The 16,984-nt window shown below is 44.2% G+C and overlaps 1 protein-coding gene across 1 annotated transcript in view; it reads right to left on the bottom strand.

Moving 5' to 3' along the window:
• Positions 1-16,984, bottom strand: part of LOC137539225 (NADH-cytochrome b5 reductase 2-like) — a 33,750-nt gene that overhangs the window by 1,066 nt on the left and 15,700 nt on the right. Inside the window, exons 5-8 of the mRNA XM_068261762.1 lie at positions 16,796-16,925; positions 13,794-13,877; positions 6,115-6,200; positions 30-129 (exon numbers count right to left, since the gene is read on the bottom strand). Of these exons, the coding sequence (XP_068117863.1) occupies positions 30-129; positions 6,115-6,200; positions 13,794-13,877; positions 16,796-16,925 (400 nt within the window). The remainder of the gene's footprint in view (positions 1-29; positions 130-6,114; positions 6,201-13,793; positions 13,878-16,795; positions 16,926-16,984) is intronic.

Genomic DNA, 16,984 nt, shown 5'->3' on the forward strand with positions numbered 1-16,984 from the left:
TGTGTTCTCTAGTAATTATAAAGTCTTACCTTTAGGCGGCCGGTCCAGAGTGAACCACAGCTTAAACTGATCAGGATGGCTCTTGGCTACAGCCTCCAGTTCTGATCGCAGCAGGATGTCCTCTTCAGTCTGTAGATAGACACCAGTGATAAAGGTCAGTTCATTGGGTAAGACTGGAATAACAGCAGTTTACATTTAAGGGGCCCACACATCAGACGATGTATGGGTAGATCAACCAAGAGACAGATCTCTCTCTGATCGTAGAGAGATCTGTTGCCTGCCCATACACCGTTTCCCGATCCATTTCGTGCTGAAATCGATCTGGAATCAGCCTTGTGAAGCCTCATCAAACAAGATTTGGCATGCACTTGGCTGCACAGATTTGCATCCGATTCAATAATACTGGTAATTATTGAGTCGGTGGTCGATCAGCCGACAAGTCGCTAGATGTTTGGGCACCATACATCTTTACAATAAAATTGCAGTGCGTTAGCAATGTGATTATATTGTCCGATGCAGCACCCCAGTGTTAACGTAGCCTGAGGGATCGCCCAAATAATAGCATCCACTGTGAAGTTGCTGGCTGCAAATCCTGGTTAGGGACAGTCAATGACATGCAATTAATTCCGAGTTGATGCAGGAAAATCCTGCCAAGGTTGAATAAATAAAATTCATAAATTTGCATATTCCTGCATCAATTATTTGCATCTCATTAACCGTCTCTAACCAGGATTTGCAACCAGCAACTTTACAACGGATGCTCTTATTGGTGTGACCCATCAGGCAACATTAACACTGGGGCATTGGACAATATAAACGCATTGCTTACGTGCTGCATTTACATTCACATCGATGTATCGGCAGCGAAGTGCAAAGGAATCCGTAGGCATAACCTGGTGCATGCAGTGCAGTTCCGCATAATGAGTGTGATAACCGTTACAGCAAAGCATATTTTCTGTGTACTGTTTGCTTCACCGCACATGTAATATGTGATACACCTTCATCCCTCCGTTGCGATCCTGATTTTCAAAGCCCTACTGTGAAAGTAGCCATAAAGTATACCTGAAGCGTTTCTGAAATAAAATAAAAAAAGATACTTGCCTAAGGAGGGGGAAGGCTCTGGGTCTTATAGAGCCTTCTCGTTTCTCTACTGGCGTACGAGAGGATTTGGCACCGGGAGACGTGGCCGCAGGATACAGCCGGTATATGGCTGATCCTGCTGTTGCACAAGTCCCGGCCATGTTAATTACTATTCCCCCTCCAGGCCGCCATGGATGGTGGGGAATAAAATACAGTGGTGTGAAAAACTATTTGCCCCCTTCCTGATTTCTTATTTTTTTGCATGTTTGTCACACTTAAATGTTTCTGCTCATCAAAAACTGTTAACTATTAGTCAAAGATAGCATAATTGAACACAAAATGCAGTTTTAAATGATGGTTTTTATTATTTAGTGAGAAAAAAAAAACTCCAAATCTACATGGCCCAGTGTGAAAAAGAAATTGCCCCCCTTGTTTAAAAATAACTTAACTGTGGTTTATCACACCTGAGTTCAATTTCTGTAGTCACCCCCAGGCTTGATTACTGCCACACCTGTTTCAATCAAGAAATCACTTAAATAGGAGCTATCTGACACAGAGAAGTAGACCAAAAGCACCTCAAAAGATAGACATCATGCCAAGAGCCAAAGAAATTCCGGAACAAATGAGAACAAAAGTACTGTAATTGAGATCTATCAGTCTGGTAAAGGTTATAAAGCCATGTCTAAAGCTTTGGGACTCCAGCGAACGACAGTGAGAGCCATTATCCACAAATGGCAAAAACATGGAACAGTGATGAACCTTCCCAGGAGTGGCCGGCCGACCGACCAAAATTACCCTAAGAGCGCAGAGAAAACTCATCCAAGAGGCCACAAAAGACCCCAGGACAACATCTAAAGAACTGCAGGCCTCACTTGCCTCAATTAAGGTCAGTGTTCATGACTCCACCATAAGAAAGAGACTGGGCAAAAACGGCCTGCATGACAGATATCCAAGGTGCAAACCACTTTTAAGCAAAAAGAACATTAAAGAGAACCAGAGATGAAGCAACCTCATGTATTTTACCTTATAAATCAGTGGGAACATGACAGTAAACACCTAATCTGCTCTTTGTTACATTGTTCTCTGTTTAATTTGCCTGTTATCACCTCTAAGATAAGAATCCCGACTAAGCAGTCGGTCTGGCTTTGCTACAGAATAATTATAGCTGAGACTGTGTTCTTTGCTGTCTTCAAGTCCAAGCCTGCCCCCTGCTGGCTTTGCTCAGGAATCATTATAGCTGAGTCATTATAGCAAAGCCAGAATCAATGCTCAGTCCGGGATTCTTATCTCAGCTAGATAACAGACACTTTTAGCAGTGAGGATGGAACAGAGAGCATGGTAAATGTTTTCTCTAATGTTCCCACTGATTTCTATGGTAAAATACACAAGGGTGCTTCGTCTCTGGTTCACTTTAAGGCTCGTCTCAATTTTGCTAAAAAACATCTCAATGATTGCCAAGACTTTTGGGAAAATACCTTGTGGACCGACGAGGAAAAAGTTGAACTTTTTGGAGGGTGCGTGTCCCGTTAAATCTGGCGTAGAAGTAACACAGGATTTCAGCAAAAGAACATCATACCAACAGTAAAATATGGTGGTGGTGGTAGTGTGATGGTCTGGGGTTGTTTTGCTGCTTCAGGACCTGGAAGGCTTGCTGTGATAGATGGAACCATGAATTCTACTGTCTACTAAAAAATCCTGAAGGAGAATGTCCGGCCATCTGTTTGTCAACTCAAGCTGAAGCGATCTTGGGTGCTGCAGCAGGACAATGACCCAAAGAACACCAGCAAATCCACCTCTGAATGGCTGAAGAAAGACAAAATGAATACTTTGGAGTCGCCTAGTCAAAGTCCTGACCTGAATCCTATTGAGATGTTGTGGCATGACCTTAAAAAGGCGGTTCATGCTAGAAAACCCTCAAAGCTGAATTACAACAATTCTGCAAAGATGAGTGGGCCAAAATTCCTCCAGAGCGCTGTAAAAGACTCGTTGCAATTTATCGCAAACACTTGATTGCAGTTATTGCTGGTAAGGGTGGCCCAACCAGTTATTAGGTTCAGGGGGCAATTTCTTTTTCACACAGGGCCATGTAGGTTTTGAGTTTTTTTTCTCACTAAATAATAAAAACCATCATTTAAAACTGCATTTTGTGTTCAATTATGTTATCTTTGACTAATGGTTAATGGTTTTTGATGAGCAGAAACATTTAAGTGTGACAAACATGCAAAAGAATAAGAAATGAGGAAGGGGGAAAATAGTTTTTCACACCACTGTAGTTTAGCTTCCAGCAATTGCTGTAAGCCGAATTATTGTGTTTTAAAAGTAACTTCAGCGCCGTCTTCTGACGGCGCTGAAGTTACTCCCTGTGCGCTGCTATAGCCATAATTCCTATTACGGCCTAATGTGGCGCCGGCTGCACCCAAGGCTCCTGCGTTGGATTCACTGTATTTGCTCTACTGGCCATAGCAGCAGTGCTATGATGTGCATTTGGAGCTGTGGCGGCTGCCAGACCCCGAATTACATTTCCCTCCCAGTTGCGACAACTTGGAGGGGGGAATAGTATTTAACGCCGCCTCGAAGCTTAGCGGCAGCAGGGATAGCCATCATTTAGCTCGCCCTGCACCAAACTGCGCGGCGCCCAGTCAATATATACTTCCTCTACTGGTCCCATCGTTCCAGCACAGTTACCCCCATTAGCAGTCTCTAAACTATGGGTTGGAGACTGCTCACTTCCACCACCAGAGCCGCTTCGGAAGTCTTCAGGAGCCCGAATGCTCCCAAAGACTGTTCCTTAATGCGCATGCGGGAACATGCTCTTTTGCACATTCGCACATGGGCAGTACAGAGTCATCTGTCTTCAAGAGCACTTGGGCTTCTCAGAAAACTTCTGAAGCCTCCCGCAGCGGGGAATTTGAACCGGGTAGACATCTCTGGAATGAGGGGACCATGAGAGGAACGGGAAGGCTCAACAGGACCTAGAGCCTCCCCTCTCATTAAGTATCTTTTTTTTTTACATGAAACGCTTCACGTTTGTTTTAAATTACCCCTTGGTCTTTGGTGGAATTGGAGCTATTTTGTAGAATGGACATCACAGTTTCAGTAGAATTTAAGTCAAAACTCATTAGTTTTGGATAGAGAGGAAGGGGACACAGGTAATAAGGACAGAGAAAAGGGGATTTCAGAAGAGCTGGGCTAATCTAAAACATAGCTTTTATTACAACCATTTATAATAAAAAAAAAAAAAGAAAAACACAGGGATATAATCATTATTTCTCAGTTTTCAGCCATTATAGCTTTAAAATAATACATGCTACCATAATTAAAACCCACGTATTTTATTTGCCCATTTGTCTCGGTTATTACACCATTTCACGTTTGTCCCTATCACAATGTATGGCGCCAATATTTCATTTGGGAATAAAGGTGCATCTTTTCGGTTTTGCGTCCATCACTACTTACAAGCTTATGATTTAAAACATAATGGTAATAAATCCTCTTGACATGCATTTTAAAAAAAAAAGTTCAGACCCTTAGTTAACTATTTATGGGTTTTGTTTTATTTATTTTTTTATTGTAATTTTTTTTTTTTTTAAATTAAAAATTTTATTTGGGTATTTTTTTGGAGAGTGTGGGAGGTAAACTGTTCATTTTAAATGTAATTGTGTATCTGTTTATTACAAAAAAGTATGTAGATGTAGTTTTACTATTTGGCCACAAGATGGCCTCAGTCTTTTTCTTATGCGTCCTGTAAGCGTACGCTTACAGGAAGTGCAGAGGGGACGTACAACTTAGAATGATCGCGGCTTCTCATAGAAGCCATCAGTTTTTCTAACGGGGACTGCGTTCCCATTCAGGTACGCAGGTAAACTAAATTAATATACTTTGAATGGACATTTTAGGTTAGTCCCTCATATTACATAGAAATATGGGGCTGATTCACACTGAAAATCGCTACGATCCTTCACAGTCACTCCAAAAGTACTGCATGCAGTGCTTTTGCGATTGCAAATGCAGCTTGATCAATGTAAATTGCCTTATGTGCGGTCAAATCGACCAATTTACTTGATCGGGAAGAATGGAAAATATTGGTCAATCCTACAGAAATCAGCTACTGTTTACATGATTTCAGCAAATCGATTTTTGGTTTCAGAGCATGAAGGCGCAACATCGTTCAGACCTGTTAGTAAAGGAGAATCTCATAGGATCTCGCTTGTAGGGTGTGGGCCACTAATCGATCGACTTTTGGTCAAACACACTGTAGTTGATTGCCCATTGAAGTCAATTGCTTAAAGGGAAGGTTCAGGGAGGGGGGTGAAAAAAATAAAACTGCATATCCACTTACCTGGGGCTTCCTCCAGCCCGTGGCAGGCAGGAGGTGCCCTCGCCACCGCTCCGCAGGCTCCCAGTGGCCAACCCGACCTGGCCAGACCGGCTGCCAGGTCGGGCTTCTTGTGCGCTCCAACGACGGGCTCTTATGCGTCCAACGCGGGCGCGCTGACGTCATCGGACGTCCTCCGGGCTGTACTGCGCAGGCACAGTAGTTCTGCGCCTGCGCAGTACAGCCCGGAGGACGTCCGATGACGTCTGTGCGCCCGCGTGGGACGCAGAAGAGCCCGTCGTTGGAGCGCACAAGAAGCCCGACCTGGCAGCTGGTCTGGCCAGGTCGGGTTGGCCACCGGAGACCACCGGGAGCGGCGGCGAGGGCACCTCCTGCCTGCCACGGGCTGGAGGAAGTCCCAGGTAAGTGAATATGCATTTTTATTTTTTTCACCCCCTCCCTGAACCTTCCCTTTAATGTAAAAGCAAGTAATGTATGGGCACCTTAAGGCTTCTCCCACTTGGTGATAACAATAGATAGGTCTCACATGGGGGAGGAGGGGCTACTAGATCAATTAATAATAATAATAGCTTCTAGTTAAAAGAATCAACCACTAGGAGTTTTCATTTGCCTATCCCAACCTCCTGATTTGGTGGTCTAATTGGAATATTTGGAGATTTATTGGCTCATCACTATTAGTAATGTATGGGTGGTGTTACCTGATTACCAAAGATGAGGTAGCATTTTGTGTCATCTCTGGGGTCCTGTGTAATGTGTCGGATCAGCTGCAGCATCGGAGTAATGCCTGGTGGAAGAAGCATACAACAGTTACAGTGGAACGCCAGGAATCTTTGTGCTCTGCTGTGGATAATGAGGTTAGTACAGAGCTGCAAAACTACACTGGGATCACCGGGTGACAGCAACGCAGGGAAGTGTGATAATAATACAGGTAAATGTAGTAAATATATTTGTAAATATAATTGGGTAAGATGTCAAGTAAAGCTAGAGGGCCTCTGTTCCTCTGACCTGGTGCATTTGAGAGCGAAAGAAGTGAGGGTCAGACAATATAATACAACATTTGTGTACAACCGCTTGTGGGCAACAATTTCAAAATCAAATGAAAATCATTACATGTAATAACAGGCTGCTCACAATGAAAGCTCCCTATCTGGAGTCCCACTTTAAGCACTGTGGTGGCCTAGTGTGCTACAGCACCACAACTAGAGAAGCTGTTGACAGGTCTTTTTGTTTTTCCTGTATTGAAGTTAAATATTCCACTTTGATAGGATTGTATTTTGAAAGGACAATTGTAGCGAGAGGTATCTGGAGGCTGCCATATTTATTTCCTTTTAACCACTTGAGGACCGTGGGCTTTACCCCCCTTAAGGACCAGGCACTTTTTTTCCATTCAGACCACTGCAGCTTTCACGGTTTATTGCTCGCTCATACAACCTACCACCTAAATGAATTTTGGCTCCTTTTCTTGTCACTAATAAAGCTTTCTTTTGGTGCTATTTGATTGCTGCTGCGATTTTTACTTTTTATTATATTCATAAAAAAAAAGACATGAATTTTGTCAAAAAAAAATGATTTTTTTTTAACTTTCTGTGCTGGCATTTTTCAAATAAAGTAAAATTTCTGTATACATGCAGCACGAAAAATGTGGACAAACACGTTTTTGATTAAAAAAAAAAACCCATTCAGCCTATATTTATTGGTTTGGGTAAAAGTTATAGCGTTTACAAACTATGGTGCAAAAGGTGAATTTTCCCATTTTCAAGCATCTCTGACATTTCTGACCTCCTGACATGTTTCATGAGGGGCTAAAATTCCAGGATAGTATAAATACCCCCCAAATTACCCCATTTTGGAAAGAAGACATCCCAAAGTATTCACTGAGAGGCATAGTGAGTTCATAGAAGATATTATTTTTTGTCACAAGTAAGCGGAAAATGACACTTTGTAACAAAAAAAAAAAAGTTTCCACTTCTTCTAACTTGCGACAAAAAAAAATGAAATCTGCCACGGACTCACCATGCCCCTCTCTGAATACCTTGAAGTGTCTACTTTCCAAAATGGGATCATTTGTGGGGTGTGTTTACTGTCCTGACATTTTGGGGGGTGCTAAATTGTAAGCACCCCTGTAAAGCCTAAAGGTGCTCATTGGACTTTGGGCCCCTTAGCGCAGTTAGGCTGCAAAAAAGTGCCACACATGTGGTATTGCCGTACTCAGGAGAAGTAGTATAATGTGTTTTGGGGTGTATTTTTACACATACCCATGCTGGGTGGGAGAAATATCTCTGTAAATGACAATTGTCATTGATTTTTTTTTTTACACACAATTGTCCATTTACAGAGAGATTTCTCCCACTCAGCATGGGTATGTGTAAAAATACACCCCAAAACACATTATACTACTTCTCCTGATTACGGCGATACCACATGTGTGGCACTTTTTTGCACCCTAACTGCGCTAAGGGGCCCAAAGTCCAATGGGTACCTTTAGGATTTCACAGGTCATTTTTGTTTCAAGACTACTCCTCACGGTTTAGGGCCCCTAAAATGCCAGGGCAGTATAGGAACCCCACAAGTGACCCCATTTTAGAAAGAAGACACCCCAAGGTATTCCGTTAGGTGTATGGCGAGTTCATAGAAGATTTTATTTTTGTCACAAGTTAGTGAAAAATTACACTTTGTGAAAAAAAAACCCAATAAAAATCAATTTCCGCTAACTTTTGACAAAAAATAAAATCTTCTATGAACTTGTCATACACCTAACAGAATACCTTGGGGTGTCTTTTCTAAAATGGGGTCACTTGTGGGGTTCCTATACCGCCCTGGCATTTTACGGGCCCAAAACCGTGAGTAGTCTAGAAACCAAATGTCTCAAAATGACTGTTCAGGGGTATAAGCATCTGCAAATTTTGATGACAGGTGGTGTATGAGGGGGCGAATATTGTGGAAACGGTCATAAGCAGGGTGGCCTTTTAGATGACAGGTTGTATTGGGCCTGATCTGATGGATAGGAGTGCTAGGGGGTGACAGGAGGTGATTGATGTGTGTGTCTAAGGGGGTGGTTAGAGGGGAAAATAGATGCAATCAATGCACTGGGGAGGTGATCAGAAGGGGGTCTGAGGGGGATCTGAGGGTTTGGCCGAGTGATCAGGAGCCCACACGGGGCAAATTAGGGCCTGATCTGATGGGTAGGTGTGCTAGGGGGTGACAGGAGGTGATTGATGGGTGTCTCAAGGTGTGATTAGAGGGGGGAATAGATGCAAGCAATGCACTGGCGAGGTGGTCAGGGCTGGAGTCTGAGGGCGTTCTGAGGGTGTGGGCGGGTGATTGAGTGCCCTAGGGGCAGATAGGGGTCTAATCTGATAGGTAGCAGTGACAGGGGGTGATTGATGGGTAATTAGTGGGTGTTTAGGGTAGAGAACAGATGTAAACACTGCACTTGGGAGGTGATCGGACGTCGGATCTGCGGGCGATCTATTAGTATGGGTGGGTGATCAGATTGCCCGCAAGGGGCAGGTTAGGGGCTGATTGATGGGTGGCAGTGACAGGGGCTGATTGATGGGTGATTGACAGGTGATCAGTGGGTTATTACAGGGAAGAACAGATGTAAATATTGCACTGGCGAATTGATAAGGGGGGGGGGGGTGTCTGAGGGCAATCTGAGCGTGTAGGCGAGTGATTGGGTGCCTGCAAGGGGCAGATTAGGGTCTGATCTGATGGGTAACAGTGACAGGTGGTGATAGGGGGTGATTGATGGGTAATTAGTGGGTGTTTAGGGTAGAGAACAGATGTAAACACTGCACTTGGGAGGTGATCTGACGTCGGATCTGCGGGCAATCTATTGGTGTGGGTGGGTGATCAGATTGCCCGCAAGGGGCAGGTTAGGGGCTGATTGATGGGTGGCAGTGACAGGGGGTGATTGATGGGTGATTGACAGGTGATCGGGGGATAGATGCATACAGTACACGGGGGGGGGGGGTCTGGAGAGAATCTGAGGGGTGGGGGGTGATCAGCAGGGGGCAGTTTAGGGAATAAAAAAAAAAATAGCGTTGACAGATAGTGACAGGGAGTGATTAGGGGGATGATTGGGTGCAAACGGTGGGCAGGAGGGGGGTCTGAGGGCGATCGGGGGGGGGGGAATCAGTGTGCTTGGGTGCAGACTAGGGTGGCTGCAGCCTGCCCTGGTGGTCCTTCGGACACTGGGACCACCAGGGCAGGAGGCAGCCTGTATAATACTTTGTATACGGCGATCCGGGTGCTAGTAACCCGCCGGCGCTTCCGAACGGCCGGCGGGTTACAGCGTGAAGGGGGGCGGAGCCAGTCCCCGGCGGAGGATCGCGTCACGGATGACGCGATCGCTCCGCCCATGCCCCTACAAGGACCGCCGCCTCTGGGCATGAGCTGGTCCTTGCGGCTTCCACTTTCCGACCGCCCCTGTGCAGTGGGCAGTCGTTAAGTGGTTAAACAATACCAGTTGCCTGGCAGCCCTGCTGATCTATCGGGCTGCAGCGGTGTCTGATTAACACCAGAAACAAGCATGCAGCTAATCTTGCCAAATCTGTCAGAAACACCTGATCTGCTGCATGCTTGTTCAGGGTCTATGACTAAATGTATTAGAGGCAGAGGATCAGCAGGATAGCCAGGCAACTGGTATTACTTAAAAGGAAAGAAATATGTCAGCCTCCACATCCGTCTTGCTACAGTTGCCTGGCTCTCCCTGTGGTCCTGTGTTCTACAATGGAATGGTGTAACAAGACTACGTGCAGCTCTGCATAGACCTGGAACCTGCTGAGCGAGACCTTTGGTCTCATACACAATGAAGGAAATCTGACCCACACTAGGCATACACTCTGTTATCATGAATTACACTCTCCACATAGATCAGTTTACATGTTCCTACTTTATTGCTGAGAAGAATGTTTATATATTTTCTTCATTCTTTTAACGTTACTTAAAAACTGTCTGAATAAATACAAAACATTTTATGTTTCAGGTGAATCAGGTACATGCTTATCTGCAGCAGACACACACCAGCTAATTCACAAAACAATCTTACAAATTATCCCTTCTTATCTCCTTGGGGTTGATGCACGTAACTGCAGTAATAATGCAGTGAGCAAGCAGCGCATGGCAATATTATTGTTACTACCGCCAGCAAGTTACGCTATTAGCATGTTAGCGCAACCCGCGGTACTCAAGTAATGCAAACGTTGCAGCAGTAACAACGTTACTAAAGCGTGTTGCTGTAGCAACGATTGCATACAGCAGGTTGTGCTAACAGCGTAACTTGCAGTACACTGCTGGTGTTAGTAAAGGCAATATTGCCTTGCGCTGTTTGCCTACAGCATTATTACTGCAGTTATTTGCATCAACCCCCTTGGGTTTCATAAGCGGCACTTTTATCAGTATTTACACCAGTAGACAACCGTATGTTGTGCAATTAGAGCCAAACACTGGCCGTGTAATGTGAGCATTGCTATGGAACTGCACATTGCATAAGTTACATAACGCATGTTACCGTTGCATGTGGCGCAGGTTGCGCTGATTGCCTAGAGGCTAGCGGTGTATCTGTTACTCTGCTAATACTGGACACGCCAGATCTTTGAGCAACATTGGGGAGCTCAAGTACTCTCAAAAGATTTTTACCCTGCCCTCATTTAATACAGTGTGTGTGGGTATAGCTTTAAGCAAGGTAATTTATGAGATATGTTTTGTGAATCAACCCCATAATTAGATATGGTTTTAATTATCTATTCTATCTAGTTAACTACGAAAGTCACATAATTCGTTGATTAGAATCACCCTGTGTGAAATTAGTCACATGATGCTCTGGAAGGCCCCTGACTCTACAACACACCACTAACCAAACAATATGAAGACAAAGGTGCTCTCCAATAGGGATGGTTGGAAAATTCCAGCGGAATGACGATTTCTGAAAATTGGCTAATCACAGCGGTAATCAGAAATCGGCACTCAGGAATCCATTGTAATGCCGCATTACCGCAACTCGTAAATTTAGGGCCAATCACAGAACTCAAGCATTGGACCAATCAGAATGCAGAATTTTTATGTGGAAATCAGATTTCTGCTGTAATTTTAGACCAGTCAAAAGACGCACAACATTTTGTTTTTTTGATTTCTGCTGTAAAGTTTTGTATTCTCTAATTGTTCCAATGCTACCGAGAATTGGACCAAAGAATGCAAAACTTTACTGCAGAAATCAGAAAGTCTTGGAAAAACTCGGTAGTATCCGAGTCTTGTGATTGGGCTGAAATTACAGCAGAAGTCCAATATCCAAGAAAAAAAATCTGTATTCTTTGACTGGTCCAATACTCCTGCCTCGGAAGTACTTGGCCAATCAGAGTATTAGGAAGTACACTGTAAAAAGATTGTTTAACGATTCTGTAAAAAAACAACCTTTTTTTTAAATTACCTAACTTTATTAGCAAAAAAACCCACTGAAATGTTGCGGTATCAGTAATCGGCATTTACAGAAAGTCGGTACTTCATTTTAAATCAGCATTTCCGACCATCCCAGCTCTCCAAACATGTCAGAAACAAAATTGTGGAGAAGTAAAGATCACAGCTGGTTTATGATAATGGAATGTTGTGACTGCTACATTTGATCAGTCCCTTTCCAAGTTGCAAACGCTTGCATAAAATTAGCATCAACTGGGCCTCTTAATGACCTCCTCTACAGGTGAACAGGGCAGAGAGACAAACTGGGTCCTCACTGCTTCTGGGCTGCATTGCTCCCCTGCTTGGACCAGATCTGACAACTAACGGTTACAACTAACTACCAATCGGCACTGGAGAATCTTTACTTACCTGTGGCTTCTTCCAGCTACTAGAAGTCATTTGGGTCCCTCCCGCAGCTCCGGTCTTCCCCGTGTCCCGCTGGCAGCCCAATAGGTTGGCATCTTTTACGCATGCGTGGGTGTTAGCCTGCCCCGCGCAAGAATACACCCATGTCACCGGGAGCATACTGCACAGAAGATGCCGACCACTCGGGGGTCGGCGATCTTCAGAAGCTGCCAGCGGGACGTCGGAGAAGACCGGAGCTACGGGAGGAACCCAAATGACTTCTAGTAGCTGGAAGAAGCCACAGGTAAGTAAAGATAGATTTAATTGCTCGCCTCACTTGTCCTTTAAGCAAACAAGTACCTCTATATTAATCCCAACCATGCTGCTGAGCAGAAGCATGCATGGGATTTATATAGAGGTAATTGTGTGCTTTATGTGATGCATGTAAACAGGATTCACTGCATAGGTGTAACTGCACATACTGTGGTAAGAGGTTTCCAAACAATATTGCGACACAAGATTAGGCCTAGGCATCTATCCTCAAGTGCAACATTTGGAGTGATTGTCCATTTTCAGTTGCAAGGAGAAGAAATTGAGTTATATCAGTTCTACTCCCTGACTTTTGATATATCCTGTAAGACAAGACAAAGGATTCTCATTTTTTTTATGACCAACTGGTTAATTTACTTACCATATTCATATGGGACCTCACTATACAAAGCGGAGTACCTTAAAACACCCTAACATGAGAGGAGATATGGCACCTCTGAACTGTCCGGTATGTCAATTTGCAGCATAAGCAAGAATTCCAAAGGAATGGGCAACAGAGAAAATGCCTACATGCAAAAAGGCCACCAGGGATACCTAGAAGCCGGAAATAGAAGTTAGTAGAATATCAGTAAAATTACAGATATTCTATTGGGCAGTGGAAATACTGATAGTAAAATATTGGTAAATTTACCCATATTTTACTAATGCTAAACCTAACCCTGTTCTCCCTAACCCTCCTTTTAACAATGCCTAACCCTAAATGACCCCCCACGATGCCTAACCCTAAACCACCACCTTACTGATGCCTAACCCTAACTGACCTTACACCCATGCCTAACCCTAACAGACACCACTCTCACCGATGCCTAACTAACCAACACCACACTATGCCTAACCCTAAACGGCCCCCACACTACTGATGCCTAACCCTAACCGACTTTGCACCCATGCCTAGCCCTAACTGACCCCGCACCCATAACTAACCTTAACTGACCCCGCACCCATGCCTCACTGATGCCTAACCCAAGCTGACAGGCCCTCCCACCGATTCCTAACCCTAACCGACCCCACGCCTATACCTAACCCAATGACTACAGTGTGTAGCTGAGCACCGGTGCTGACTATAAAACAGGTGATCACCGGCACACAAATAAATCTCCAGTACACTCAGCTAATCGGAAATGAAGTCACAGGCTCCATGTAAGCTCTTTTAAAGAAAACCTCTTTTTTGCATTTTTCCTGCTGCATGGTTGTATAGACTATGCAAACTTCATTGCCCAAATGTCAAGTTTCAAACCAAGGCGCTTACCAGTCCCACCAGCCAGCATAGCTAAGTGCTTTGTAGTCTTCATCTGTGGCTCTGACTTCTTATCTGGTCTGACGGCAAATTTACCTGAAAGGAAATTGCAAATTAGCAAGACACCTGCATACAGCATACAGTATAAGCAAAATAATAATTAAATGCTATCTGTTTCTTATATCCTTCATCCCAGTTTAAAGTATATCTTTCTCACACATTATCAATTTAACTCAGATTGGAAAACAGGAGATTTTATTTAGCTTGGCTGAAGGTCACCATACAACACGTGACTTGGCGGCCGACCGACCATCCAATTCGATTATTATAACTGGATGAAAATCAGTGCAGCCAAGTGCATGCCCAATCGACACTTTCAGCCCAAAAATGGTCGTATGGATCAATTGGACGCGCTGCATAATGTAGGGCCGATACGCTGAATCGTGTGTGCGGCGATAATGGCGTGCAATACTTGGACAACGCGACAGAACCCCCAGTGCTGTTCTCCCCCCAGTGTAAAATGTGCACCGTGCAGTATACTTTACCAGTTGGCGTCCACCGCTGGCTCCGGCTCTGTCCACATACACGCGTACCACGTGGCTGCCGGTGCATACGTGGGCAGACATTTTCATTTTCCCTCTTTTTCAGTATGTCACTATATCTAATCAGCACCCTGTATCCCAATGCAACTATTTCCAATTTAATGTGTATTATAAATCTGCTTTCTGCAAACAGACCATTTAGCTTTATGATAGCAAGAAAGATCTCCCATCATGCATCACTTGAATATCCAAATACTCAGTTGTGCCCCAAAGTCAAAACCGCTGGAGTGTGGTGTGCCGGTCTAATGTCTGTAAGCCTAGAAGACCTATCTTCCTCAAACTGTTTTGGGGAAAGAGCATTCCACCACTATGCTGGACTGTCCCATCTGCTCACCACTACTGTTTCACCAAATAAGGCACAGTGGCGTCTCCTGCCCCTCCACTCCATTTCCATTTAGATGCAATTACCTTTTTACCTAGACAAATGGGGTGTGCATCCGCCTACCCTCCCAATTGGCTATCACTATGCTTGGAGCAAGGATTGTGTCACCAATGCCCAGTGCTGACCAGCCTCAGCTCCCATAGGCTAACAATAGATTGCATAAAAAGAGTTTTTCATTAAACGGAACTCAAGGTGAAAGACACATGGAGGCCGACATATTTATATATATATTTCCTTTTAAACAATGCACATTGCCCCGCTGTCTTGCTGATCATCTGCCTGTAATACTTTTAGCCATACATAGACCCGGAACAAGCATGCAGATCAGAGGTTTCTGTCAAGATTAGCGACATGCTTGTTTCAGGTGTAGGATTCTGACATTACTGCAGCCAAAATGATCATCAGGTCTGCCAAGAAACTGGTATTGTTTTAAAAGGAAATAAACATGGCAGTCTCCATATCATTCTCGCCTCGGGTTCTTTTTATAGTATAATCTTCCATAAAAAGGGTTTTTAAATTAAAGTAGAATGCCACCCAAAACTTACAACTAACCTGTATGTAGTGCTGTGGAAAAGCATGCCTCTCTTTTGCTGCTCTGCCCCTTCCCACCACATAAGGAACATTTCATGCACACCTTTTCTACACATAGCTAACCCATTATACTCAGCACTGGTTTAGTGAGAGAGGTGGAAATGCCTTAGGTTTTATCCAAATCCCCTGAGATGGGAGATGGGCATGTAAAGGCACCTGGACAAATAAGCTGGGACTATGCAGTAGGACTTTTAGCACAATAAGGCTGTTGAATAACACCTTCCTGTCTACTACTGTATTTATTTTAGTGGGAACACTTTAATGGGGCCCATACACCTAACGATTTTCCCGCCGATATACGGCCGATTCGATCAAAGTGATCGAATCGGCTGTAAAATCGCCGCGCACACTGCTGACAGAACGATCGATTTCCATCCAAAATCGATCGTTCCCGTCGATCCGTGCGTGCGGAAGTTTTTTCTCGATCGCCAGCGGGTCGGGAGTGCGTCGATAGCGGCGTTCAAATGCCTGACGACCGACGCAATACAGTGGGTACACATTACCTGTTCCGGCCGGCGCGAGTCCCCTGGTCCCCGCTGTCTTCTTTCTGCGCTGGGTTCCGGACCGCTGCAGCTACACAGAACTTCCTGTCCCGGCAGGAAGTTTAAACAGTTTAGAGCGCCCTCTACTGTTTAAACTTCCCCTGGACAGGAAGTTCAGTAGCTGCAGGAACGGCCCGGAGCGGAGAAGAAGACAGCTGGGACCAGGGGACTCGCGCCGGCCGGAACAGGTAATGTATGAGGGGGGGGGGGGGGGCAGCTCTACAGATTGTGATCGGTTTCAGGCTGAAATCGATTCACAATCTGTTTGCAGTGCATCTATGTATGTATAAGTAAACCCCATCAAATAAACCAGAGCCTGGTGAAACAAAATTCAACCCCACATGTTTCCTGTCACACAGGCTGCATCCTATGATCTCAGGAACGGGGATGGTGGAAACTAGTCAAAATAATAGGAAAAATGGTTTACTTAAAAAAAAAGTGTGTGTGCGTGTACAACTGAGAGAGTGTTATGCAGGCTGCCATATTTATTTCCTTTTAAGCAATACCATTTGCCTGGCTGTCGTGCTGATTCTCTGCTTCTAATACTTTTAGCCACAGACCCTAAACAAGCATACAGCAGATCAGGAGTGTCTGACATTATTGTCAGATCTGACAAGATTAGCTGCATGCTTGTTTCTGGTGGGATTCAGACACCACTGCAGACAAATAGACCAGCAACTGGTATTGTTTTAAATGAAATAAATATGGCAGCCTCCATATACCCTCTCTTCAGTTGTGCTTTGAGTACATTGTACTTAATTGTGATGGTGGAAACTCTCCCAGTACAAGAGGCAGGAATGAAAACCTAAAAGAGATTCTAAACACTTTTTTTTTTTTTTTTTTTACAATGATCAAGACTAAAATAATCTTTTTCTCCCAGAATTGGGCATAACTCACCCCGGCCCATGTAGACTAGGAGACCGTTTGGACCCCGGAAGTCAATGGTGTCTCCAATTTTCAAGTTGTCCAAATATTGGGACATTTTCCCTCCATCTGGAAATTTGGGGTTCACGTTTTTGTAATAAACCTACAAAGACATGATGAGAGAGTTCATTGTTAAATTACATCCATAAAAAAAAAATAAAA

The sequence above is a fragment of the Hyperolius riggenbachi genome, chromosome 11 (assembly GCF_040937935.1).
Source record: "Hyperolius riggenbachi isolate aHypRig1 chromosome 11, aHypRig1.pri, whole genome shotgun sequence".
Taxonomy (NCBI): Eukaryota; Metazoa; Chordata; class Amphibia; order Anura; family Hyperoliidae; genus Hyperolius; species Hyperolius riggenbachi.